This window comes from Cyprinus carpio, chromosome A6 (assembly GCF_018340385.1).
Source record: "Cyprinus carpio isolate SPL01 chromosome A6, ASM1834038v1, whole genome shotgun sequence".
In the NCBI taxonomy this organism is placed as follows: Eukaryota; Metazoa; Chordata; class Actinopteri; order Cypriniformes; family Cyprinidae; genus Cyprinus; species Cyprinus carpio.
In genome coordinates, this window is record NC_056577.1 from 21,421,661 (window position 1) to 21,448,046 (window position 26,386).

At 38.6% G+C, this 26,386-nt stretch overlaps 1 protein-coding gene across 9 annotated transcripts in view; it reads right to left on the reverse strand.

The window, feature by feature from the left end:
- Nucleotides 1–385: 385 nt before the first annotated feature.
- The window catches only part of LOC109099302 (microtubule-associated serine/threonine-protein kinase 2-like), a 135,523-nt gene continuing 109,522 nt past the window's right edge, over nucleotides 386–26,386 (reverse strand). For 6 of the 9 annotated variants that reach the window (XM_042758411.1, XM_042758410.1, XM_042758412.1 and 3 more), the window contains 25 exons: nucleotides 23,000–23,075; nucleotides 22,115–22,135; nucleotides 20,604–20,682; nucleotides 19,566–19,720; nucleotides 15,990–16,065; nucleotides 14,574–14,783; nucleotides 12,054–12,155; nucleotides 11,006–11,138; nucleotides 10,777–10,847; nucleotides 10,577–10,686; nucleotides 10,199–10,407; nucleotides 9,955–10,093; nucleotides 9,585–9,717; nucleotides 9,320–9,485; nucleotides 8,939–9,040; nucleotides 8,617–8,739; nucleotides 8,371–8,480; nucleotides 7,973–8,127; nucleotides 7,562–7,854; nucleotides 7,154–7,363; nucleotides 6,664–6,890; nucleotides 6,453–6,575; nucleotides 6,235–6,371; nucleotides 5,928–6,112; nucleotides 386–5,658 (listed from right to left, as the gene is read on the reverse strand). In XM_042758411.1, the coding sequence (XP_042614345.1) occupies nucleotides 3,704–5,658; nucleotides 5,928–6,112; nucleotides 6,235–6,371; nucleotides 6,453–6,575; nucleotides 6,664–6,890; nucleotides 7,154–7,363; nucleotides 7,562–7,854; nucleotides 7,973–8,127; nucleotides 8,371–8,480; nucleotides 8,617–8,739; nucleotides 8,939–9,040; nucleotides 9,320–9,485; nucleotides 9,585–9,717; nucleotides 9,955–10,093; nucleotides 10,199–10,407; nucleotides 10,577–10,686; nucleotides 10,777–10,847; nucleotides 11,006–11,138; nucleotides 12,054–12,155; nucleotides 14,574–14,783; nucleotides 15,990–16,065; nucleotides 19,566–19,720; nucleotides 20,604–20,682; nucleotides 22,115–22,135; nucleotides 23,000–23,075 (5,300 nt within the window). In that variant the 3' untranslated portion in view covers nucleotides 386–3,703. The remainder of the gene's footprint in view (nucleotides 5,659–5,927; nucleotides 6,113–6,234; nucleotides 6,372–6,452; nucleotides 6,576–6,663; nucleotides 6,891–7,153; nucleotides 7,364–7,561; nucleotides 7,855–7,972; nucleotides 8,128–8,370; nucleotides 8,481–8,616; nucleotides 8,740–8,938; nucleotides 9,041–9,319; nucleotides 9,486–9,584; nucleotides 9,718–9,954; nucleotides 10,094–10,198; nucleotides 10,408–10,576; nucleotides 10,687–10,776; nucleotides 10,848–11,005; nucleotides 11,139–12,053; nucleotides 12,156–14,573; nucleotides 14,784–15,989; nucleotides 16,066–19,565; nucleotides 19,721–20,603; nucleotides 20,683–22,114; nucleotides 22,136–22,999; nucleotides 23,076–26,386) is intronic. The other 3 variants (XM_042758413.1, XM_042758415.1, XM_042758414.1) reach the window with 3 other exon arrangements.

The following is a 26,386-nucleotide window of genomic DNA, read 5'->3' on the forward strand; positions in this document are numbered from 1 at the left end:
CCACGGAAAATGCCACCTACTTTTCTTAATGGCAGAAGTGTTTTGTAGAGCTTAGATTCATCTGTACTCAATAATATACCATAGTAAGTACAAAAAGAAATATATGTTTCTATATTTATTGTTTTACTTCTGGAGCTGTGCACTATACTATTGATATTCAGGATTGGATTACTGTTTGACCAAGCAATGAAAGACGGGTATTTTAAATTGATTTGAAAAGTCATTTTGGCAATTTAATTTCAATTTTTGTCAGTAGTACATTTAAACAAGTTTGGTTGAATGCCACACTACTGGGCATTTGCTGCTAGCAATATCTGTTTGGTAGCTCTGCCTGCATCAACTTACTGTCTCACACTCAGTGTATAAATACAAACCACATGCCAAGTTACTTAAAAAATCTTTATTATTCATAAGGTAGAATTAACAACAAACATGCGTCTTAACACAATAGAAAATTGTAACATATTGCACTGGTTTAACTCTAGCATTTTTTTTTCCTTTGCACAAACTTATGTCTGTACAACCACATTGTCTCCTTTAGTCTTGGACAAAGCATGATTGACACCTGGGCAGGGCCCTAAACCCATAACACCACTGTATCACCTACGACTCCCTTGTAACTGAGTGTCAGGTCTTAAAATACACACAATATCTAGTCATTGTCCCATTCCATCTATGTGTCATGTCTAAGGCAGTGGCCATTGCACACCAAATAACTTCAATTATTTCATATTAAAGACACTCAGAACACCATACTTAAAAATATTTACATAAAAGTAAACCATCTCATCTGCGCTGCCATTTGGGTCAAACACATACAGACATTAGGAGAGGGCAGTGGTTGGACATAGAGTCTATGTGTGTGTTCAAGGTAAGCAGATGTAAGTAGTGCGTGTATGTGTGCTCCAAAGACTTTTCATTCATAAAAAGCCAAGCTATACCACAGGTGAGAGATGGCGGGTAAATTTGCTCTAGACGGTGTGTGAGATTACATTTCACTAGCGCGTACATGGTGGCATGTGGCTGCGGGACATTGATGGATGACCACTGCAGGCATTCTGACACCCGACTTCACCTCAACAAGTAGCCCAACCATCATCATCATCATCATCATCCTCATCACATACATGAGAAGGCAGTTAGCGCTCACTTTCACAGCCCACGGCAACTCACGACTTTAGAAAGAGATGAATTTTGCACATTTACACACAATTCAGAAAATTATTTTCCTTTTTTGTTAAAAAGCCCAATGGGTAGAATGTGAAGCAGGTCATCAGAGACTACATGTAAAAATTTTTTGAAAAACTAAGTACTAGGCTTATCGAGTGAATGCGACAGTTTCATAATGTTTTTACACCCTGTAAAATCTCAAATGCAATACAGCCAGAAAGGAAATCACTAGTGGTCTGCCATCATCTAAGCTACAAAATGTGCCTGAGCACTCACACTAAACAGATGACACATTATTTAGACATAATGCACTAGTGTGCCGTTTACGAATGATCTATCAAACACGTGTAAACATTCAAGGGCAGTTTCTATAAGCCCTTCAAATTTAGTTTAAATGGAGATTCAAGTTTGGGTCTGAGAATGATAACTTTGGAGTGGGATTCAGTTGTAGGTCATCACTTGTGGACATAATTGTTAAGCCTTGGTCTTTTTTAATAACTGAATTTATGCCTTTGCCACTAGTGTACGATTGATAAGTGTTCTCTAGACACAACAGGAAAAATACTCTATTAAACCTGACTGCCCACAGATGCATTTCCAACTTCATCTAAATGCCATTCTTGTTACAAGTGCATTTTTTCACTGATCATGGTGCTCAGGTTAATTAGGTTCATCAGGAATTGAGCTTCAAGCTGCAATGCGATCAACAGCTCCATTCCTTAAAGAAGCGTAAATGTGCAAGACATCCATTCACATTTCATATGGACAAAACATGAGTAAGGGCATAGCATAACTGTACATACCATCATCATGTGACTTCAATCATTATCAGTTATAAAGACAAACTTAAGTTAAAACACTTTAATTTTCCATATTGTCAGGGCCAAAAGTAGGGCAGGAGTGTGTTGGAAAGAGATTGACTTGCTGTGAGCACCTAGACCTTTTATACTAGGCAAGTGTTGAAATTTGAACAATGAGAATAAATGAAGTGGTAAACTGAGAGGAAACACAATACAGACAACTCGTTTTGATTATAAATGTAAAATGTGGTTAAAACAGGTTAACTTTTAAATACATAATGGTGTTAACATATTATGTCAAGATAATATGACATCGTACCACAGTCTCACTTACTGGTCAAACCCCTCAAAACCCCAACCAAGTCTGGGATCTAACTGGATACTGTATTTATTGGTTTTCATATTATTGACACACAAAATAAAAAGGGTTTGTGCAAATACATCTTTGCCCAGTATATGACAAAGGGCTGAATCAAACAGAGCTGATATGGCAAAGAAAGGACACCAATTAAAAATACACTCCCATTGTTTATGGCATAAAACGAACAAATAACAGACTTTTTTAAAATATGCATTACATAAGAACCCACACAAACACACTCAAAAATGCTTCTGTACACAGGCACACACACACAAACTCCAGATACTTGTCTGCCGAAATAAAAAAAAGCAAACAAATATACAGAGACAACAGCTAATTGGTCCAGATATTAAAAGATAAAGAGAAAATAAAACAGGCAAGCTGAAGAAGAAATAAAATGGTCCGCTTGAACAGAGACAAAACCAAACACGATCTAGATATGATGTGCAAGATACAAGTAATGTCTTTAGCTAAGCTATGTAGCTTGACATTAGTGGGATGTGAATGATGGCCAACAATCACATGATTAATTATTCAGAGTATTTCTAAATCATTTCTAATAAAATCTTTAATTCTGATTGGAAACATTGAGTAACATGTAAAGATGTAATTCATGCAATTATTGGCCATCATTCTTCTGCATTATACATCCAAATTTCAGCTACCATATAAACATTACATTAGTGACAGCTGTGCCATAGAGAAAATCTCAAGTTGAATTTTTATAGACATACACCACAGTTGTTCGACACAATTGAAAGCTGACACAAGTGCAAATGAGAAAAGAAGGAAAATGCAGTTGGGTTTTTTCTTTATATTACTTATTAACTATACTACAGGTGTGATGAAATCAACTTTGTGTATGTTTGTGAAAATTGCTCGGGATACGCTACTCTTATTGCTGCAATATGTCCTCTTCTAAAGATGAATAGGCAAAAAGAAATATGTGAAATGTTGAGGTGTTGCTTTAAGGCACAACTACACCTTCTACAAGATAAGATTCATAAAGTAATATAAGAGTAATATGAAGAGGTAATATACTGTAAATTGACATGGTTTGTCTCTCAGGGTGCAGACCCAAGCATTTTTCCAGGTTTTATAGCTGCTGAGAAAAATACTTTAAAAGGAGGAACAAGAAAAGCAAAGCAATTTGAAGCAAAAGCTTCAATTATTTAGTGAATGGCAGAGCATAAAACATTCTGAAATGAAGCAGTTGGGCTCATCTGTAAACACCTCTGTCTTATCTTTCCACAAACTTTTTCATAGAAATACTGACATTAAACAGGACAACCACCTTGTGTTACAGTGTGTATTTGTCAGTCATAGGCAAGTTAAATTAAAGCTGGAGAAAATAGGTCTTTCTGTAAGGCTGCTACGTTGTCTTGGATTTGTCTCGTGAAATAGTGGAACTAGACTTTGCCTGGGCCTGAGATTGTGCTTCAGACCTAGGCCTTGGTGTGGTGCCACTTCGCAGAGTCTCTGGTCTCTCCTGATGTTCTTCCCCGGCTTGGGAGTTTGGAGCAGTTGGCCTTTTGGAAGTCCCTGGGACCACCAAAGATCTCTGAGAAGTTGAGACTGGGTCAGATTTAGATGATGTTTGTTTAGAGGGAGATTCAGTCAGCTGTGGAGGCTGGGAGCCGGAAGCAGCAGAGGGACTCAAAGAGTCAGGAGAATCACGACGTTCCAGACAACATTCTTTTATCTTCGGGTGGGTGGGATCTGTCTGGGGACGCTGGTCCTTTGTACGCTCTGAGGCCTCTTTAGTACCTGGGATGTTGAGTTTGACAGGGCCAAGCACACTCTTAGCCACAGTGGCCAGTTGAGACACAACTCTGTCCATTCCGCTCTCAGAGGCAGTGGACGGAGAGGCTACAGCAGCAGCTGCAGCCTGTTTGCGGTTGTCAGCCTCCTTCATCTCCTTTGTGATGCCTCCGGTTGGTGTGGTAGCAAAAGGGATATCCCTGGTCACTCCAGAAGGAGTGCTAAGATCCATTTTACCACTGGTTTTGGACCTGGGCTCAGAAGTTTTGAGGGACCTCCGGGGATCCAACGGAGGTGTGGTGGGTTTGATGAATGGGTCTTTGCTGACAGAGGTAAAGGCGCTACCATGGGTGGAAAAGGTGCTGGACAGAGGGCTGGGTTGAGGTGGAGAAGGACTAATAGTGGATTGAGAGTCCTGTGCCTTTGAATCTTTCTTTTTCGACTCTTCAGCTAGTGTTGAACTGGAGTCTTGGGCTATAATAGAGGTGGTGGGATTCTGTTCTGGGGGCTTTGCTGCAGCTTGCACTGATGGTGAGGTTGAAGTTTGTGTCTGAGATTGAGTGGTACTTTGGCATTGTATCTGCAGTCCTCGGCTGGGCTGAGGTAAGCCTGGGGGTGCAGCCATTGAGGGCATCAGTCCCAGTGTCGGTGGAGCTGCTGGTCCCATCCTGATTGTATGGGGAGAGGCCATTACAGTTGTAGGCCTCAAGACATGGCTAGGAGGAACATAGCTTGTCCTGCGTCCATCTTGGCTATCTTCCGACCCTTCGTCTGTCTCATCCTCTGAGGAGTCCACCTCGTGGATGGCATCTTGCTTTTGAAGAGACTCGCGGCGCTCAGCACGATCCTGGCGTATGGCAGACAGCTTGTCTTTCAGTTTACTCTTCCCAGGTACAAGTCCCAGAGATCCAGTTCCAGACTCAGGACCTTCTTGCCTGCCCAGTTTACGAACTGAACTTTTCTGCAGGCTGCCCTTTTCTGCAGGAGACACTCTTCCTCCAATTAGAGTCTCACTGGCTGACTCCTGCAGGCTCTGTAGACCGGGGTCTCGCTGCATCATCTCTTTTTTAAAATCTGAATGTGAGGTATCAAGACTGTGTTTGCGGCTGGCACCAACTGGTAGCTTTTTATCAGCAGTAGAGGATGGAGAAGGAGACGAGGATGAAGAAGAAAGAGAGGCTGCAAGCTTCTCAGCTGATTGGACACGTTTGAGCAGAGGAGAGCGAGGAGGGTCTGCACTCTTCGGGCGTGATATCTGTCTTACTAATGGAGGTGAAGAGTGGAGTTTGACAGGGAAAGACTGGCCTATTGAAGAAGTGATGAGTGGGTGGCTTGGCAGGGGTGAAGGAGAACGTGGTGGGGAGGTGTTTTGAGGGGTGGGCGACGGTGTACGTGCCAAAGGGGATAAGGGGATATTCCCTGCAGACTTCCGGCGGGGGGAGCGGTACTGGCGCTGCAGTTTGGGAGCCAGACCATGCAAAGAGCTGGGTCTGATCTGTCCAGAACTGGCAGGAGAGTTGGGCACACTGGAGCTAGGTGAGCTACTTTGGGATGAGTTCCCACCAACTGCATTAGAGAAAGAGAAGTTTCAAGGTTAAAGATTAAACTTATTAAAGAAATATGAAGATGAATGAAATGGCTTGAGACATGATATTGATTACGTTATGGGAAACTAATTACAATATTGTCTGTAGACACCGCGATGTTAAATTAAATAAGAACATAAAATCACACTGGCAGTAGTTGGATTGTACGATGTATATAAAAATATTTAAATACTGTTTGCTACTGTGATTTCTGTTTTGATATAAGAGATAAAGAGATAAAGGCTTCACCTGAGTGGGCAGAGTCGGGAATGGAACGACCGCCTTGTGTGGGTGAACGAGGGGACATGTGCGTGGGAGATCCTGGGACACTTTCGCCTGATGAGACTGAGCGGTTCAGAGAGGATAGGCTACGACTGGTGTGGAGAAGGGTTGCTTGCTTGGTGATCTTACGAAACAGGGAGTTTCTCTTCTTACTGTAGTAGATAAGTATATACAAATCATTAATGGGACAGCAAATGTAAGCCCAAGGAACTGAAATCAGAAGAACTCTGTGGGACATAAGTACTTGGATTTCAGGGTAAATGTTAAACTTCACCTGTCTTGTCCTTCTCTGGTTTTGGTTCTTTTGTTGCGGCGGGCCATTTTGGACTTGTAGCTGGTTTTGCGTGCAGGGCCAACCTTAATAGATGTATTCTCAAAGGGCGTAGCAGAAATGGACACCTTACTGCCACTCTGCAACATAAAAAGAAATTAACCTGAATATCAAGAATTTCTAAAGCAATAATGCTCATCAGATTGTGGCTGTCAACGTACTTTGAGAATGAGTTCTACAACTTCTGTGTGCACGAGTCCATGGACAGGCTCTCCATTAACATGTGTGATGAGATCTCCCTCTCTCAGTCCAGCCTCATGAGCAGGTCCCCCATCCTCCACATGCTGCAAAGCCATATGTTAGAGCACTCAAAACCACAAATTGGTGTAGTCTAACTGCATCATGGAGAGTATTTGTATCTGACATACTCACCCAAACCATGTGGTGCACAGTATAAATGTCTGTGTCTCCCATGTAAACCCTGATAGCACGCAGGGTGAAACCATACTTCTTGCTGGCTCGGTGGATGACTATGGCAGGTTTGACACTGCAGATGGCTGGGGAGAAGTCTCGGCTAGGGGAGGAGTCACGTGACGAGGGGTTGGACGAGAGAGAATGAGGGGACATTGGACTGGCCAAAGGAGAGGCACCATGGTGATCTGAAAAAAAGAAAAAAAGAAAGAAACTGCACCTCAGTTAAAGTGTGATAGACATACATTTCTTCTAAAAGATAGAGATAGCCAGTCCAATAAAGTGACTAGTAAGACATGGTCCATGTTTGTCCTGGCACAATATTTTTATTAACAAATCATAAGGATTGCAAAAGAATTAGGATTGTTAACATATCATCCTATTGTTTAAGGACCAACAAAAGAACAAGTCTTGCATGGCAAAATCACAATGACCAATCATTTGTACTTACCAGAAGGAATCATGAGTGAAAGTGTAGTTGCTGAAGCTGACTTGATGACTTTGTTAACTGGGCGTGATGTGTGTTTCTCCGTATCTCCTGACAGCAGTCTGTGGCGAGCTCTACGAGCTGCTAAATCACTGATGGCTTTAGGAGTGGAGTTTTCAGATCCTTCAGCACTGTAGCGAGAAGCTCGATCAAACACATCACCAGAACCACCAGCTGAAATCACACATACAAAACATTAGCAGAGATATGTCTACAGAAAATGGCAAACTCTCAGAATCATAAATCCCATTCATTTTTGTGTCTGTGTTTTTTTTACACCTCATTATGTCTAGGGTTTTAATAATACATAGTCTTAAAAATATTTTTAACATTTTAAAACACTAGTCCCCAGAATAATTCCACAAGACTGACGTGTGAGTGTGGATTGGCTGATCTGGCTGGAAGTGGAGCCTGGTGTGGTTGGCGATTCATCCAGTCTGAGCTCTCTCTCCACAGGGAGCTCTGGTATGGCCTGAGGCAGATCTTCCCCACGAGGTCCTCTCACAGGGGTCTTCCTGCCCCCCACACCACCATCCTCTTCACTGGAAATGGCGAATCGAGGCATTTCGATGATGGCCGAGCAGCAGCGGCGACGTACGGTCAGAGGCGGGCTGGAGTCGCTCTCGGTGTGAGATGACTCGGAAACAGAGAGTCGCTTCCTTAGGCTACAAAAGACCAGTTCATTACACCATGTTGAACAAACATAGCTGTATATTTTTCAGAAATATCTGACTATGAAAATTATGATTTATTTATCAGAATCACTTCAGGTGTTTCACTCACATCTCAGGTGAGCCCACCAGCCAGCTCCGGTCTCGAGACTTTAGGCCACTGAGACTGTCGATACGCTCTCCTCCCTCTTCACTCAGACTGCGTTTAGTGGGAGGAGGGGTGCGCTTCTCCTCATGTAAGGAAAGACGCTCCATACTACTATATACCTAAAAAAGGGAGACGGACGGAGAGAGATGGAGAGAAGAAGACAGATTAAGTTATAAACAGTTATAAACAGTATAAACTGCTGAGGACACTAGATTAAACTTAAAATTAAGCAGAATAGATACAGTGTCTTTATAATTATAACTTCTATCATACTACTTGGCATAATTATATAACTATGAACTGAATGTCTTATATCATTGTTTTTGCTGTCGTTAAGAGTGTTAGCATGTGTTACTTCACACCTTGCTGAATCGTGGTGAACAGGAGGAAAACTGACGGATCTCCAGATGGTCATCATCATTTGTGTCATCCTCTTCCTCCGAGTCCACGTGATGATACCGATCTGAGCGTGCTAGCAGGTCGAAGAAAGAGATTTCAAATTGTACTTTAGAGAATGTAGGCCCATGTGGTGTGCATCTGTATTGCAGGTAGAGAATAAAGTGTCTTTTTTTAAATTTCACTACAGTCCCTGCTGCCTGAACACGTACTGTCAAAGTAGCTAGTGTCATCCTCCGACTCTAGCTGAGGAATGAACTCTGCCTTCTGCCTCAGGAGACTGTTCCAGTCCAGATCAGTAAAAAAACTGTGCTGTTTCACCTCAAACGCACTCCCTGTGAGATAAAAATATTTCTCAAAAACCAGAGATATAGGATAACATTAAAGAAAAAGTCTTCTTAAGATTTTCTGTTCAGGTTTATTCATACACTATTAATCTCAGCAGATCAGTCAAGTCACTCCTCTATGACTAAACCAGGGAATAGATCAAGTTAGAGTCTGTGCAAGTAAGATTGAGTTTGTGCGTTAGAGGACCTGTTCCCAGACGCTCCAGAGGGTTTTGCCGCAGTAGTTTGGAGATGAGATCTTGAGCATCTGGAGGCAAAGCTTCATCACCTTCTGGCCAGATTATCTCATCTATTGAACCACACATACAGAATCACATTTCTTGAAGGACTCTCAACAACACCAGAATTAGGTTCACAGGTCAGATTTCAGAGTATTTTATATGTTAGATAGATGACAAAAGTATAGCCTGATTTTAGGGGTCTATTAAGTTTTTCAAAATTAATTACTGACCGGTAAAGAAGATTAGTCAAAAGTTTGGGCACTCATGTTTGTATAATGTATGCAATGTTTCTCATCATTAAATTTTTAAGAAAATAATGTTTTTTGCACTTTCTTCTAGACACTAACCACTGATGACTTGTCCAAACAGCTCCTCAGGCGTATCCCCAAAGAAGGGAGCACATCCCACGAGAAACTCATACAAGATAACTCCCATGGCCCACCAGTCCACTGGCTTTCCATAGCCCTGCCTCAGAATGACTTCAGGAGCTATGTATTCAGGAGTACCACACACCTGATGTAGAGAGAAAGAAAGAGTATCCTTTTTATTAACAAATAAATAAATAAATAAATAAATAAATAAATGCAACAGATAAACACAAAGTTTCTGTACCTGTTTGTCCAGAAATTCACGGGCATCTTTTTCAATGTGGCCCTCATATAGATTGGTCGTTAAGCTCATTAAACCAATCTTGGACAGGCCGAAGTCTGTCAGTTTGATGTGTCCCATTGATGTAATCAGCAGACTGTTGAAAAACAAGCCACTCTTTATTCTGACATCAGTGAATATAAAAAGGGCATCCATCGATCTAAAAAAAATGCTGTCTAAACCAAAGCCAACTGATCTGTTATCAAGCATGTTTTTGTATTCTTTGTGTTTTGTATTCTTTTTGTGAGATGGAATCTAAAGGACAAATAAAAAGCCTTAAATCAATAATAGAAGTCAACTACAAGCACAGTGGTTTGGTGTTACGTGTGCTTACTTGTCAGGTTTGAGGTCTCTGTGCACGATGCCATAATTGTGAAGGTATTCCAGTGCTAGAACAGTCTCAGCAAAGTACATGCGTGTCATGTCCACAGGCAGAGCCCCAATGTGCTTCAACAAAGTGGCACAATCTCCACCTAGACACACATAAACACTTTCAACTACAGCATCACTCCGTGGTGTATCCTATACTGAAATCCTCCATGAATGTAGTCACCCAAAGTTCTATAAGTGTTTCTTACCCTCCACATACTCCATAACCATGCAAAGATGTCTTCTTGTCTCAAAAGAACAGAACATACTGACAACAAAAGGGTTCTCTGCAAATGTTAGGATGTCTCTTTCCACAAAGGCCTGCTGGATCTGGTTTCGCAGGATCAGGTTCTGCTTGTTGATCTTCTTCATGGCAAATCGCTGACGGGTCTCCTTATGCCTCACCAGAAACACAGCCCTAAGTGGAGAGAGGTATGCATCACTACTAAGCTTATAATTGTTTAATTGTCTTCTAACTCTATAATTATTAAAGACAAAGAGTGATGGAGAGCCAATAGATAATGACAAATTTCAAAGTTTTCAGCATTTATAATCATTGATGTGACAGTGAAATCCTGTTGTCTTACCCATAGGCTCCATTACTAATGAGTTTAATGGTCTCAAAGTCTTCCTCACGTGGAGCTTTAGTTTTGGGTTGAGGCTGAGGCTGGAGTGGCTGAACGGTGGCTCCTCGACTCTGCACATGAACACGAACACTTGGTCTTAGTTGAATGTTGTTGTACAGAGTCGATAGAATCATTGAAGACTTCTCAATTCTAATACTCACGTCTGTGGAATCTGTCTCTGTCTCTGGCGTTTCAGGGTTACTGCTATCATAGCTGCTCAGATGGGCCATTTCTAGAGAGCAAAAGAGGGAATGAAAGTGAACAGGTGACATTGAAAAGCATCATAAATGTCATTGTAGTTCATAATTTAGTATTGCAAAACCACTAATAACAGAGTTGCTTCATCTGATCTCCATATGCTTTTGAGGGCACTGTAGGTAGCATTCCTACCCTCAAGGGGGTCCCTGGTGAGGCCCAGCTGGCTGATAATGTATCGAGGGATGTCAGACTTGATGCCCTGACCTTCTTTAGCATGACCTTCAGCAGCCTCCAACAGGTGGTAGAACTCCTCTGGATCAAACTCCTACAACACACACAGGGAGTAAGAGGTTCACATGATATAAAGATTAAAATTTGACATTAATCCTTAATCATTTAATTTATTCTAGAAATGTTACTCTATAACATATTAACAGTAAGGTACTGGGAAATGCATTAAAAAAAAAAGGGTTAGGGTTAGGGTTAATTATTATATTACTTGTTACTTTAATCCTAGTTCCAGTAAAACATTTATAATCATTATATTCATAAGATTCATTATATTCATTCATCTTTACTTAACAATTTATCAAATATTTTGCTAAAATGTCTTCTTATTCAGTGTCATTCACACAAAAAGATGAAATAATGCCACACACACAATATTTTAACACTATCATTTGAAAATTAAAGAACAGAAAAAAAAAAAAAAGAGCCAAACAAACAAACAAAATACCCAGCAAGGGCTTATATAACTAATATATAATAACAGTTGAGAATATTTTGTGTGTGCTTATTGAGGCAGGTGTGTCTCCAGGAGATATTTGCGATGCATTGTTCACACATGAAGCAGAAAATGTTAACAGCTCATTGATCTCTCACCTGCTTGTCCTCGATCAGTGCTGAGCTGTACTGTATGCTGTCATACGACTTAACGCACAAGATTACTCAAAATACACATGTGGCCACATACATGGAGCCCTGTAGCTTTGTGTGGAAGTCAGCTTTTGTGTTTACAAGTTTCCATAATGTCTGGTGTGATTTTTTTTAAACAATTCAGCGAATCTGACAAATCACTGTGAATTTTGAAGGTTTACAATGTGGCCTCCTCCAGGTAAAGCTAGCTTTTTAATTATATGGTACTAAGCATGTGCATCATTTACTATGGAAAAGCAGTTTGCTCTGAAGCCTCAGTACAAATAATGTCCAGATTAGATTCCCTTCAATTTTCAGTGCTTACCAAACACTCCAGCAGACGAGCGGGTCGGGCGATGATTATCATCAGCTTTTTAACCAGCTGGGTGACAAATGTCACCTCCCCACTTTCTGAACGCTCATGAGCCTAGCAACAAACAGAGAAAAAAATAGATGTAAAATAGCATACTAACATACTAATCACAGTATTCAGTATGTATCTGTGTACTTTATGAATTGAATACCTTAATGATCGAACTACATTTGTTAAAATAAGCACAATACATATTAAAGCACACTGGATGGAACATTGTATCCTAAATATAATGCTTTTAACTTGACCTTTCGTTTTCACAGTGACGAATGAGCAAGAACCTGATATCGGAAGCAATATCAGTCAAAATTTTTGACACTCAAAGCACTAAAATGAGGGATAGTTAAATGAAGTGTACAAAGAGTACATAAAAAGGAAGAGTGTAAAAGGAGCAGGAAGGAGAGAGTTCATCAATAGAAGAGCAGTAGATGGTAAGATGGTTAAACAGCCGGCTGACAGTAATAGAGCCATCTCTGACAGACAGCACAGCCACCTCTGGGGATGTCTAATCAGCCTCTGAATTATTTATACAGGTAATGAAACCGCCAGTGAATCACACACACTCAGGATAATAAAGGGCCTCTGCACTGAGTAAATACACTGTAAACAGACAAGTAACAGCAGTGAGAGATATAGGATGAGGGGGTAATTTGGTTTAGCACACCTTAAACTAGACTAAATGAGATACTCTATACATAATCTATACATAAAGTCAATAAGGTCAAGCGTAGAAAAGGTCGACAGAAGATCCTCAGGATTGCTCTAGGGCCAGATATCATGGTGATAGCCAGGTCACCTAAGTGACCCGGCCTTGAGATTGGCTCCTGTGGTTTTTAATGATGCAACCATGGGAGACTGAATGATATAGACGCATCATTTAAAAAGACAAATGTCCAGTTTAATAAATAAAGCCTATAAACAAGGACAAAGAAAATGGAAAAAAAAGAAAGGAAAAAAAAAAAAAAGAGGATGAATGGAACTGTGCAAAATATACCTGTGCCATATCAGTTATGAGCCAATATTAGTTATTTTGTTTTACTTTATTAGTATTGGTCAATATTAAATATGAATATTGGCAGACATTTAATTGAATGTTTTATATATTTTTTTAAATTATGTTTTTCAATATAAAAAAAGCACAGAATTATAATCACTGTCATATAATCAAAATTAGTATTATATTGTTGGAATCACCCAGAATGTTAATAACAGTGCATCCCTTATATTATGGACTAAATTCTGTTTAAAGTATCATATACTATAACTCTAACAAATATTTAAAAAAAACTTCTACAATTAACTATTTGATTAAAGTAAACAATAGCAGGTGAATTATCAGGCATAAAAATATTCTAACTAAAGTCTATATATTTTGTATGTTAAATTGTCATAGCACTGGTGTGTCCACATTTCAACAACATAAAACAGCATCTATCAGACTATGACCTTGACTCAATGCAACTCTGCAAAGTGAAAACAATCAGGAACTCAACTGTTAGATCCACATGGTTTCTGAGCGTGCTCTGCTCCCAGCGCTCTAAAATCTGCTGAAGAACCTCCTCTTCCTCCAGCCGCCTCTGCCACGAAACGCAAGACATCCTCTGAGCGAGTGAGGAACTGTTAAATGGAGAAGTCGGGAATGCTTTTCTAAGCACACCTGCTGAAGATGCGGTTTATACCACGATCCCGTCTGGCCCACCTGTCACCATCGGCTCCCAAACTAAATCAGCCAATTAGCACAGGCTGAATGATGTCATCCGTACTCGCCTGAATGCCAAGTATGGCTGCGGCAATAGCTTGGCGACTGCATGAGATCACGATGTGCACATTTTCGATTCTGGCAAGCAACAGCAACGAGATGGTTATGGACTACCAACCGAAAGAGGGGAAAACCCGACCTGATCCCACCTTCCATTCTCAATCCCTCCCTTTCTCTCTCTCCCACTCTGTCTCTCGCTCCCCGCACCCTCCTCTTGGGTGCCTGGGATACTCATCCATTACCAGTGGTGGTTACTGGAGTGTGAAATTAAAATCAGGAAGGTGCTGCACCCCCATTCCAACCCTATACAACAAACACACACTCTGGTACATTCCTGCACACATGATTTGTGGATTTGGAATGGGACCTCTGGGAGTCATAACGCTGCCCCTGTGGCACTGTGACTGAGCTAATCAAGACATCAGCGACTTGTATCCTGACTAATGCAAATGTGACAGGTGACCACAGACCCAACAGAAGAAAGAACAATCGTCAGGGAACCAAAATCAGGGAACCAAGAGTTGTTTGCGACTGCCCAGCTGTCATAGAGATGACCTCTTCCCTGATGTGATGACATCACCACTTTGGCTGACATGGATTTATGTTGAGGGATCCACAAGAAAGGCCTTACATGACAAGGAGTTAATACCGTTGAAATAAATGCCGACAACTTCCTACATACTCTCCACATGTGGCTATCTTTGCATACTCACATCTTGGTGTAGCTTCTCAAGGTTCTCCTGTAGTTCGTAGAAGTAGCGGGAGGTGATGAGACCGTCACGGGATTTGTCCAGGCAGTCCCGAGACAATTCTATGACCTGGTGGTGGATGAAGCTCAGGACGCCATCAGCTAAAGGCATGACTTTGTCAGGAGCTGAGGAGGATATGAAATCAGCCAGCCGTTCCTCCATCTGAGCAGTAGCCTGTGGGACAGAAGGGTCCTGGTAAGGGCTGGGTCGAAACAAAGGCCAAGCCATGGAGAAAAAGAGGCATCCAGCCACCCACAATGTGTTACTGTACATTTATTCAAACACACATTTATATTTATATGTTTATATATTTATTTTTTTTTTTCAAAATTTTCACATACTTTTATTTAGCAATTTAGCAACAGAGAGTGGTTTATTTTTTTATTTCTATTATTTATTGTCTGTACACATTAATGGTCATTTGTGTCTTGGCATTTTTATTTATTCATTTATTTATAATTATTATTACAATTATTATTATTGTTGTTAATAAATTTATATTATATACAGTTATTATTCTATTAAAGGGGTCCTATTATGCTCTTTTACAAGGTCTTGATTTTGTTTTGGGGGTGTACTAGAAGAGGCTCTCATACTAGGTTGTTCGAAAAACACATTATTTTTCACATATTTTACATTATTACAATACCTCTCTCCCCAGTCTGGCATGAATGGCTGGAAAAGTTCCTGTATCAAATGAAGGCCCGTCTTCTGAAATACGAAATGCGCTGTGATTGGTTAGCTGGGCCAGTGTGTGCTGTGATTGGTTATCTGGGCCAGTGTGTGTTGTGACTGACAGCACTCGGCGCCTGGTCAGGAAATCATGCCCCTTACCATAGCAGCCTGCTGGGAGCTTCAGTGTAAATATTGCGTCAAAATCAAATCAATTTGAGCTTGATTTAAACCCAGATGATTGTAACCACTCTAAGCTCGTGTTTTGGGAACACTAGCGTGTCTCCAACATAGTGATAACACTCGTTGCCTTCTCTTGTGCAGGTCATCCAGGTCTCGTCCCATTCGTCGATCTTTGTGATATCACAAATCACGGAAATTATGCATTGTAGTCCAAACGAGTCAATCGTTGTAGTTTTTGAAAAGTGATCTCTGTTAAATATAATATCTCCATTTGAATTGGACTTTGAGCTTTGTAACTTAGCAGATCTTTTTTATGCTCAAACAGCAACATTACAGACTAAAAAAGTGAAAAAAGCACAATAGCACCCCTATAACATTCTAGCACCTTTTGTTTTTTTATTAATAATATATATTTTTTTCTGTTGCTGTATGTATTGATGCTCTGGCAAAGCCATGTCAAAAAAGTACTTTATTGTGTGAAAAAGAGACTTATCAAAGTGCAAGTTCATCAATTTTAGACCTCACCTTAGGGAAACGCTCCTTGTAGACATGGTTCATCATGACGATCTCATGGTCAAATAATATGGGTGAGCGTCCAGGGCTAAAGACGAGAATAAAGAAACAAAAATAAGTGAAGAAGAAAGAAAAAAAAAAAGGGACTTAGCCATTTATCTTTTTTTAACCAATCATATATTTTCAACCCCAATGTCCCTCTTCTTTCAAGCAGATGTTGCTTGGTGGCCTATACCTGTAATTAAATGTGGATGACAGACTGGAGCACCTGTATTTTCTGACACATCCATTCATGTCAAAGTAGCATCTTTAATCAGAAACACTCCACAGGGAATACAGAGAGATACAGGTTGTGTAGATAAGCGAGTATGTGTGCATTTCAGTCAGGGACACAGAATACAGATGCAGCTGGGACCGCATGAGTCACTCCTGTTAGTAAAGGTAAGCAGGTCATGTGACCTCAAGGATGAGGTAATGCTGTAAGTCATCAATCGAAGGCTTGCGCTCCCTATAAGACCTCCTGATTGAATGAAAATATACTAACCATAGCACATTTGATCAACCTCCAGGGTGCCGTTGAGAAATGCGCCAACACACACACACACATTAACTGGCTCATTTACAGCTATGTCAGTAACAATAAGAGACAGAAGAAATATTCTAGTCAAATCTTCAACTTAGTTGAGCGCCATTTCAATCAAAAATTATGATCCGAGCACGCATGCGATAAAGGTTAACTCTGACAGAGACTGATTCGCAGCCGAAGGGAGCTGCATTAACAATCACACTCAGAATATTTCTCCTGCTGAGTGAGATAGAGAGAAGAGACAAGGGGAAATGAAAGAAAGAAAATACCTTAGAGCGATCCTCTTAAAAGAATAAAGAAGTTAAAGAATTTAATGGGTGCAAAGAATCAAAGTGATCTTCCTGCGGTACAATAACATTCTGCATTTAGACATATGATAATTAGTGAATGCAATTATTTTTCTCTGATGGACGCAGATATGTCCTTGTAGCCCCAAAAATCATCATGTTTTTGAGAAATGGCTTTGTAAAAATATTCTCACTATAGTTTTAAGCCAAATAGATTTCATTGAAATAGATGTACTGTATATGTTCTGTGCAGGAACATACTGGAAATAACAGAGGAAAGGACAGCTATTCTTATGTGATTTGTTATGGGTAAAAACAATAAAGAGTGTTCACATATGTTAGAAAGTATAAAAAGAGAAATAGAAGTACAAAAGGAGAGAAACAATATTTGATTAAAATCCCAACTCTAAATATGAAACCTACATAATCTGTTACAGCTTTTTAAGGGTAGTCATGTTCTTACTTTTCCAAGGAATTTGGATTTTTGTGTCAGAATATGCCCATGTCCTAATATATTGTACACAAATATCTATAAAATGTCAAATGTAGTATGTCTGAATATTCAGCATTCCCAAAACCTGAAGCGGAAAACATCCAAATCACATAATTCCCCCATTAAGATTCTGAAGTGCAAAATGCATTTCCATGTGGCTATTTTTTTTAAATGAAGTCTGTTACACTCAGCAAGCCTGGATGACTTTGATCAAAAATACAGAAAAAAAAAATATACTTTTAAAATAATTTAAATTAATAAATATAATTTTATAAATTATTATAAAATGATTTATTTAAAATAGAAATCATTTGTAGCATGGTAGTGCATTATGTCTGTATTGTATTCATACATACACATATGCATACATACAGAACATAATCATTGGATAAGAATTTCTTTATTAACATCATAGCATTCATTTTTGTACAAGCAGTCACCTCTCATACTTTCTTAATAAACTAAAAAAATTAAAAGTTATCTGAAAAGAATGTGAAGACTAACCGAGATCAATACTATCACATGGAACAAAAGCCAAACAAAGGAAGGGACTGCTAGAGAGAGAGAGAGAGAGGAGGGGTACAGAGTGTGTAAATGTGTCACAGTTGAGCACAGAAATGACCTCTAAACGCGCCTCAGAGGAGCTGGAAACCAGGGAAATCAGCTAGTTAATTGGCTGTGACAGAGTGGTCTGTACTAACACAAACACACACACACAATTGGATGACATCACTAACAAAGCCACATGCACCACTGTAGTCATTTCAGACACATGCTGAAACATTATGTGCAAGTTTAATTAGAATTAACATATTAATTTCAAGAAAAAAATGGCTTGGCTAGCCAGAAGGAATCGACCGATGTATTCTGTCACTGAGTTCTTTATTAAAATAATATTCTAATCTCCAGCTACTGCAACCAAATCACCTGACATATGGATGATGGATGGTGACCACTGTACGTTGAGCTCATTACTCCTAGAGTGTGTGTTTGAGTGTGTTGAAAGATGTAAAGAGAAATAATGATGGAGAACCGTGAATGACCACTGCATAAAGAAACATCCCTGTCAATTTTTTCTGCATGTCTGTTGTCCGTGGCGTGAAATTAGCATAATACTGCTCCATTACCTCATCTCTCATTAACCAGTTCTATCTAATCTCCCCCTCCATCTTTTTATCCTTCTCTACCTTCTTTCAACAGTAGAAATGTATAATCCTGGGAAGATGCAATCTGTAAGATGTGGCAACTGCAAACCACACTACCTCATCCAATATTTATGGATCTAATTTTGGAGTGCTGAACCCCCTGCTGAGTGTGTCTAGATACTAAAAGAGGCAAGGCCAGTGTTTCCTGAATAAGTCATCTTAACAGAAAGAGAGAAAGTGCCAGAGGGGAAAGAGAGAAAGGAAGAGAGATGTGTTTACAGATAAGAAGCTCATGAAGGAGGTCTCTTTCTTAGCGTTGAGGAAGAAATGATTCAGTCTGTCAGGTCCTGGGCAGAAGTGTGAGTGACTACTAGATTAATCATACAACTCTTCTGCAGTGAAAGAGAGCAGATAAGAAGAATCCAGGTCACACATAAAAATCAAAAGATAAAATCTATGCATATTTTTATATTTCACAAAGGCTTTGAAGCCTATTGTATGGATTTATTTTTTTTGGATAGCGTGACATTTCTTAGATATTATTTTCATAACAACTACATAGATTTCCCCTCTATCGTTCACATTAACCAAGATGAATTTGGACATTTTTAAATACTACCTTTTAAAATATATATATAGGTTTATAACTTGTATATACTGTAAGTATATAAGTTTCTTTTAAATTCAGTATTTGCTGATTTTTTTTTTCTTTACAGTAAAGGTGGACTTCAATTTCACAATGGAAAAAAAATTATAGATTTCTCATGGAAACAAAAAGTTTTTTTGAAATATGACTTGGACACACTGACAGGCAGAGAGAAGCATAAAGAAAGTTGTAATGCAGAGGAGTGAAGATGCATCAATGTGAAGGGCACACAGGCTGAATAACATGTCTGCTACCTTGGAGGAATCAAAAGTCTAGAGAATGAGGTGTGGCAGTTTCCTGTCAGAGCTCAAGATTTGGCCTTTAAAAGTGAGAGCCAGAGGGCCCAGCTGACATCGCAGACTCACAACGTCATGTTCACTTGAAGGGCAACTTTTGATTGCTGTGAAATGGGAATCTTTAAGTGATTGTACCTGAGACTGCGGGAGCGTGGCCGCATGGCTGGAGATCTTCTCCCGTCCTCATCCGTGATGCTCTCCGAGCTGAAGTGTTTGGTGAGGAAATGCAGCTCATCTGCAGTGGGCTGGAAGGGCAACTGGTGCAGCTTCTCCTGAGATGAACATGATGACTGTGAGAAGCAGAGAGGGAGGGATTACAAGGATAGAAGGCATTGCATTGGCTGCCCTGACTGTAAATCAGCTGCCTTTGTTGGCATAATGTTGTTGATTGTTAATTTAAAGAAATATTTCTTTCTTACTTAATTTCCTTTAATTATTATTATTATTTTTTTTTTATAATCTACTGAGAAAATGTCCAGGTAATATTTCAACTTAAAATTAGTTAATAATTATATTTTGCATAAAGAAAGTAAAGCCTAATTTTAGGACCATTAAGCCTTTTTGCATTTTGATATTATTTAACTTCTTTTAGTGCTATAAAAAAAATCATTCTCATTACTCTAATAAATAATAACTGCCAATAAAATAATGTTAAAATCTTAATGACCATAACAATAGGTATATTTTCTTTATAATATAATTTCTGAGTTTTTGTGAGCTTCACCCAATTAAAAAAAAATGACATTTGTTCTTAATCAGTAGATTTTTTCCCCTTGTGTTTAGTGTTGAATAAAAGCTCTGCAGCCTTTAGAATAAAAATTTGGCTTAAACTAGAAAATGTCTTTTTATGTTTCTGCAGAGAATGGGGCTTGTGCGCTTTGAGCTGATTCCCCAATGAAAGCAACAGCCAGACTGAGTTACAGTCAATTTTCAGGGACAGAACTCTTTTGAAGTGAATGCACTGATATGAAGCCACTGGCTTCACTTTAGGCTAAATCGAGCTGCTATGTACTTAGAGTTTATCCCACTGTAGGGTCAATAGGATAAACCTTCTGGGTAAGTTAAGGCTTGGGATCAAATGCAATACCAAACAGTGATGCATATATCTGGGGGTTGATACATCACAGAGGGACTACAGAAGGAACATGAGAACAAACACATGCAGACACTCACCGAGACTGTTGAGCTTGGGGTGTTGGTTCCATAGCCAGAGGATGGCAGAGAGGCAAGAGACCAGCGACGACCATCCGTCCTAAAAGAGTGGATGATGGAAAGATGAAAATGTGTTCTTTACAAATCACTGCAGATATTCTTCAAAGTAATCATGACCAGCAGAAATAAGCAGCACTAGGAACATACAGATGAGCAACAATAAAATATCACACGATCAGAACAGAATAAAGCACCACTGATTCAAATGTCCACAATATCTGACATTTGAACAATAAAAAAGAATGATGATTGTTACATTCAACCGTGCGGCTCAATAAGGCTTGCATACAAGAGCCATATTAAGCATCTGCAATAATGGCTAAGCAGCCCGCACAGGAACTTACGTGTACTTTTACTGCATATAGACATATCAAACCTTTTCATGCAAATAGCACAATGTGAATTTGCCCTACTTGGCATGATGGCTTTTATCACACATCAGCAATACATTCACTTATCACTCAAGCACATAAACCAATGATGACTGACATTAGGAAATTAACAGACTCTCAGTGTTCTTTACTTTGACAAAATAAGGAACTTTAATCTGTTTGACCCCTGATTGCAATGTGCATTGAGCAAAACATACCTGTACACATGACTGTAATGATTTTAATACCAAATCACAAACAAGCAAATTAACACATCAGTGTTCGAAAGTGTGGTGTCAGGAATTTTTTTTTCTTTCTTTCTTGAAATAATTATTAATTATTTTATTCAGCAAGGGTGGATCAAATTGATTAAAAGTGACTGTAAAGACATTTTTAATGTTACAAAAGTATTCTATGTCAAATAAATGCTGTTCCTTAATAATTTTTTAACCATCAAAAATTAAAAAAAACTATCTGTTTCCACAAAAAAATTAAGCAGCACAACTTTTTACCACACTGATACTAATGATAATAAATGTTTCAGAACCAGTAAATCAGCATATTACAATGAATTCTGAAGGATTATGTGACACTGAAGACTGGAGTAATGACTGCTGAAAACTCAGCTATCACATGAATAAATTATATTTTCAAATATACTGAAATAGAAAACAGTCATTTTAAATTCTACAATATTACAATTACAATAATATTTCAAAATATTACTAGTTTTACTGGATTTCTGATTAAATGTAGCCTTAGTGAGCATAATTGAGTTCTTTTAAAAACATAAAAAAATTAACTAAAACCAAACTTTTGATTGGTAGTGTACATAATCATAAATCATTTTGATGCAAAAATATTCCACAAGAAAACATGTAGCCAAAATATTGCCATATTCTTTCTTTTTCTTTTTTAACTGCGAAAAGTATTTATTTTGGTGAAAAATAAAAGCATTTATGCAAAGCACAGGAATCTGTGGAATATTTTTAAAGATTAAATATCTGTTCTAAGCACATGGAAACATGATGGTTGGTGTAAACAGCCATGCTGGAAGCACACACAGGAAATGATGTTATAAGAGAAGTGGAAAATTATTACCTGTCAGCCCTGTGTCCATGGCTGTATGGAAGAGAGTAAAGCATTATAAGTGATGCCACTGTGAGGTTATCTGTGTGTGTATGCACTGATCTAATATACACCTCTCACTATTTCAAGACCTTCACTCAAACGCTCTTTGAATGAAAAACTCTTGCTCACGTTGGACGCAGAATTCATATACATCCGGACGGGATTCTTATCTGTGTTCCTGTGGCTCATTGGTAGAGCATTGCGTTAGCAGCACAAAAGGTTGTGGGTTCGATTCCCAGAGAACACATGTTAGGTAAAAAAAAAATGTTAGCCTGAATACACTGTAAGTCGCTTTGGATAAAAGCGTCTGCTAAATGCATAAATAAATGTAAATGTATAACCTTCTGCATTATTAGGGTGCTGTACTGTGTCCATTAGGTGGCACTGTTGGTCCACGAGTGTTTTGGACTGTATGACTCAATGGTCTTGCTCTATGGCTGACATTCAAACGAATCCTTTTAATTAAGCCTGGGGTCATCAGCTCTGTGTGTTCTCTCACAGTTGTTAAAGCATTACCATCTTTTGCTGCTCAATTACCAATTCAGATTCACCCATTAACATTCTTGGTGTCATTATTCATAGCCACACTGAAGGATTATGGGATATTACAAATTAATTGAAAGTGGGGTGCTTAATAACCTGCAGATGCGAAGTGATCAAACTATTATGACAATATTTTTTGTGAGTGGATATATTTATTGCTTGATTTTTATTTTTTTTGCATTTTTTTTAAATAAATAGTTTGTTTTATTAAAACTCACTCCCAGAATGTGGAATATTTTACAATTAAATGTCTTGTATGTTGCATAAGATAAACTAATAAACTGTGGGAGATTGACTTTTGACTTCACTCACCTGCGAGCTGGCACAAAAGAGAAGTGGCCTGCAGTGTTTGGAGAGAAATTACGTGGGCTGTCCAGTGGGCTGCTTCCTGAAAGAGACCAAAATGTTACATTTAGGGAATTATTTACAAAAATCAAGTTCAACTACTCATTATCGGGACATACTGTTAAAAATAACTGTCAAAATAAGCATGCAAGAACTTCATACTTCAGGCCACCGAGAGACACATTATGCTCATCATAAGTAAACGCAATTACCCTAAGGTCTTCTTTCCTGCAGATCTTTCCCATTTATTTTATGCAACAAAGCCCTTTTAAGATAACAAAACCCTTTAGAAGGGTGGGCTTCTTATGTAGGCTGCGTTGAGAGCAGAGGTACAGGAATACAACAAACTTTGATCACGGTCTTTTCTATTCTCCTCCACAGCTCTCTGAGAATAGATTACTGCTTAGAGAGTTAGGCACTTACAGTGTTTAAGTGCTTTAGACAACAGGCCTCTCCATCAAAAAGTGGAGTGGAGTGATGTTGCATAATGAATGTTATTTAATGATTTGCAGACCATGAGCAAAGAATCCTTTTTTGATTAACTCAAGCTCAAATTCATATTCAGGGGATTTTGCTAAGAACACACTCTTTATCTCTATTCCAGAGGTATTTAAATGGCAAGAAGATTTCATATCCTAGGCTTTTTCACATTGTGGAACATTTTTGCATCACAGATTAAGATGAAATACATAAAAAGTATAGCTAATAGATTAAGACGTACATGACAGCTATGACTCATGTTACTAGATAAAAAAGAAGAAAATTTGATCTAAAAACCACTATTGCTAGCCATGTGTGAATTAATGAGCACAGATTCAGGTATTATCAATCAATCCAGTCAATCCGAGGAATGGGGCGCTCCTATCTGGACTGTGTGGTACGGCTTGGGCCACAATCCCCCATGCATTAATCATGCATTAATGCATTCGTCAAGTGGCCTATGCCAAATCTTAAATATTAATGAGAGCATAATTCCTTGTCAGGAAGTGACTGTAGGAACAGCTGCGCACAGCTGGACTGGGGCACGGAGCAGTGTGGATCTGTCACAGAAATGCATTCATTTAAAGGAGAATCCAGTCACGGAGAGAGTGGGAGATGGCACAATGGTGTGCTACACAGTGAAGCACCAGCTTATTTTTCATCATGAAGACTGTAGTGGATGAAGGATTCGCTGAAGGGATGCAGACACTCTCTCATACGATGCACAGCTGAGAGAAGAAAACCAATCAGCACCCTGTTGAATCACACATGCTACATTCACACTACAGCTGAATGTGGTACAGATGAGGTGTTTGGATGAAAGTCTGAAAATTCACACAGAATCTGACATTTTCAACTTTCATATGAGGAAATAAACATGTTGATTTTTTTAAAATGTGACTTCAATATGAACACAGAGAAATTCATGCAATGTTTTTTTTTAACTCGGCATTCTTCATAACTGCATGCTTAATTTATCCTTCCTTCATAATATAAATAAATATACAGAAAAGTCCAAAACATACAATTACTATATAGATCAAATGTTGCAACACTTGCATTGAAAAGTGTTAAAATATTAATGGTAATACATTTAAGAGTGAAAGTCCAAAGTTCTTTGAATGTATAATAATAATATCATAAATATTATAAAATAGTAAATATATCATATTAAAGAATAGTATGAAATTTATTAATTACATTTGTTTTTTAAATAAATAATAATAATAATGAAAAAAAATATATGGAGGAAAACTAAGAGCCTGAATAGACAAAGGGTGCTGGATAAACACCATGTCAACAGGCTTTGCTTTAGCCAGGTAGCAGGCCAGCAAAAAATAAATAAATAAATAAATAAAAAATAAATAAATAAATAAATAAATAAAACCCTGCTGCTAAACCATATATACATATCCGGTTAAATACATAACAAATCAGATTGTTTTACCCCCACACAGTGATTTATTATTATTATTATCATTTAATTAATTAATTTTTACACAGATCTATTTAATATGCTTACACAAACAGCAGGGTCACAGTAGTAGTGAGTTCTCCTCTTGTCTTAAGTGTAATGACACCTCACAAAGTATTGCATTATTTAATTCTTGTGCTGCTGGTGTCCTAAACTAGCAAACAGCTTCCTGAAACACACTGTAATGAGTGCAGTGTGGCACTGCACACCTCCTGTTGATTGTGCTCAGTTGAGTTTGTAATAATATAGCCTCTGTGATGCTTCTGTTGACAACCACATTAGAATCCTGCTAATGGCTTTGAAGTGCTTAAAATGAAGCCGCATTTGGGTTAATGTTCCATTTTAGTTTTGTCATTTAAAAATTGCAAGCACACAGATTCAAGTGATGCCTCCCAAACTGCTTGATGCAGTAGGGACAACACAATCAGTGTTTCCATTAAAACTCGTGTGTTACATTGAGACAATATAATATAATTATAAAAACCCTACATTTACATTTATGCATTTAGCAGACGCTTTTATCCAAAGCGACTTACAGTGCATTCAGGCTAACATTTGTTACCTGGGAATCGAACCCACAACCTTTTGCGCTGCTAACTCAATGCGCTACCACTGAGCCACAGGAACACTGAAACCCTGAATCTGTATTCTACAATACTAGTGTGGCATCAAACTAGACTATTGATGTCTCTTTTCACGCTCTACCTTGTGTGCTGGTGGTATAATCCAGTAATTCAGTGAGTAGATGGGGTTGACAAGCATGCAGACGTCAATGATCAGGACTGCAGCACATTATTTATCATTTTAAGAGCCCTGCTGAACTGTGTAAACATGATCTGTGTGATTTATGTGCGCTCGTGACCTAAGATCAGTTATAAACACACATCTAGTCATCTCCTTAATCTCTCTCTCTCTCCACACACACTCACAGAAAGAGAGCATGCCTGCTGGTTTTGACAGCTGATCTCTCCATTTCTCTTTCCTACTCAGATTTTCCACAATGTGAAAGTGACACAAGGGATACACCCACTGGAGCAGCAGCACTTTTATGAAGTGTTTTATCACCAGCTTCAGCTTTATTAAAGCATTACTGTGACAACTGAAGTGTTACATAGTGCTTTGCAAAGTATTAACCATTTCTCTTGGTTTTCTGAGTGACAAATCTCTGATATATCGTATTGATATTTTTTACACACTGTAGCTGTTTTATCATAATTAGTTTTATAATTATAAAACATTTAAAAATACATTAAAATATGTTTTACATGTACAATATTTTAAACAAAATACTAAAAGTATTCATTCTGTGCCTTTTTTAATGTACAGTAAGTTGTATCATTTTACAAAAAGGCTAATTTTGCTAATAGTAGTTAATGCATTAGGTATCATTAACTAACAAT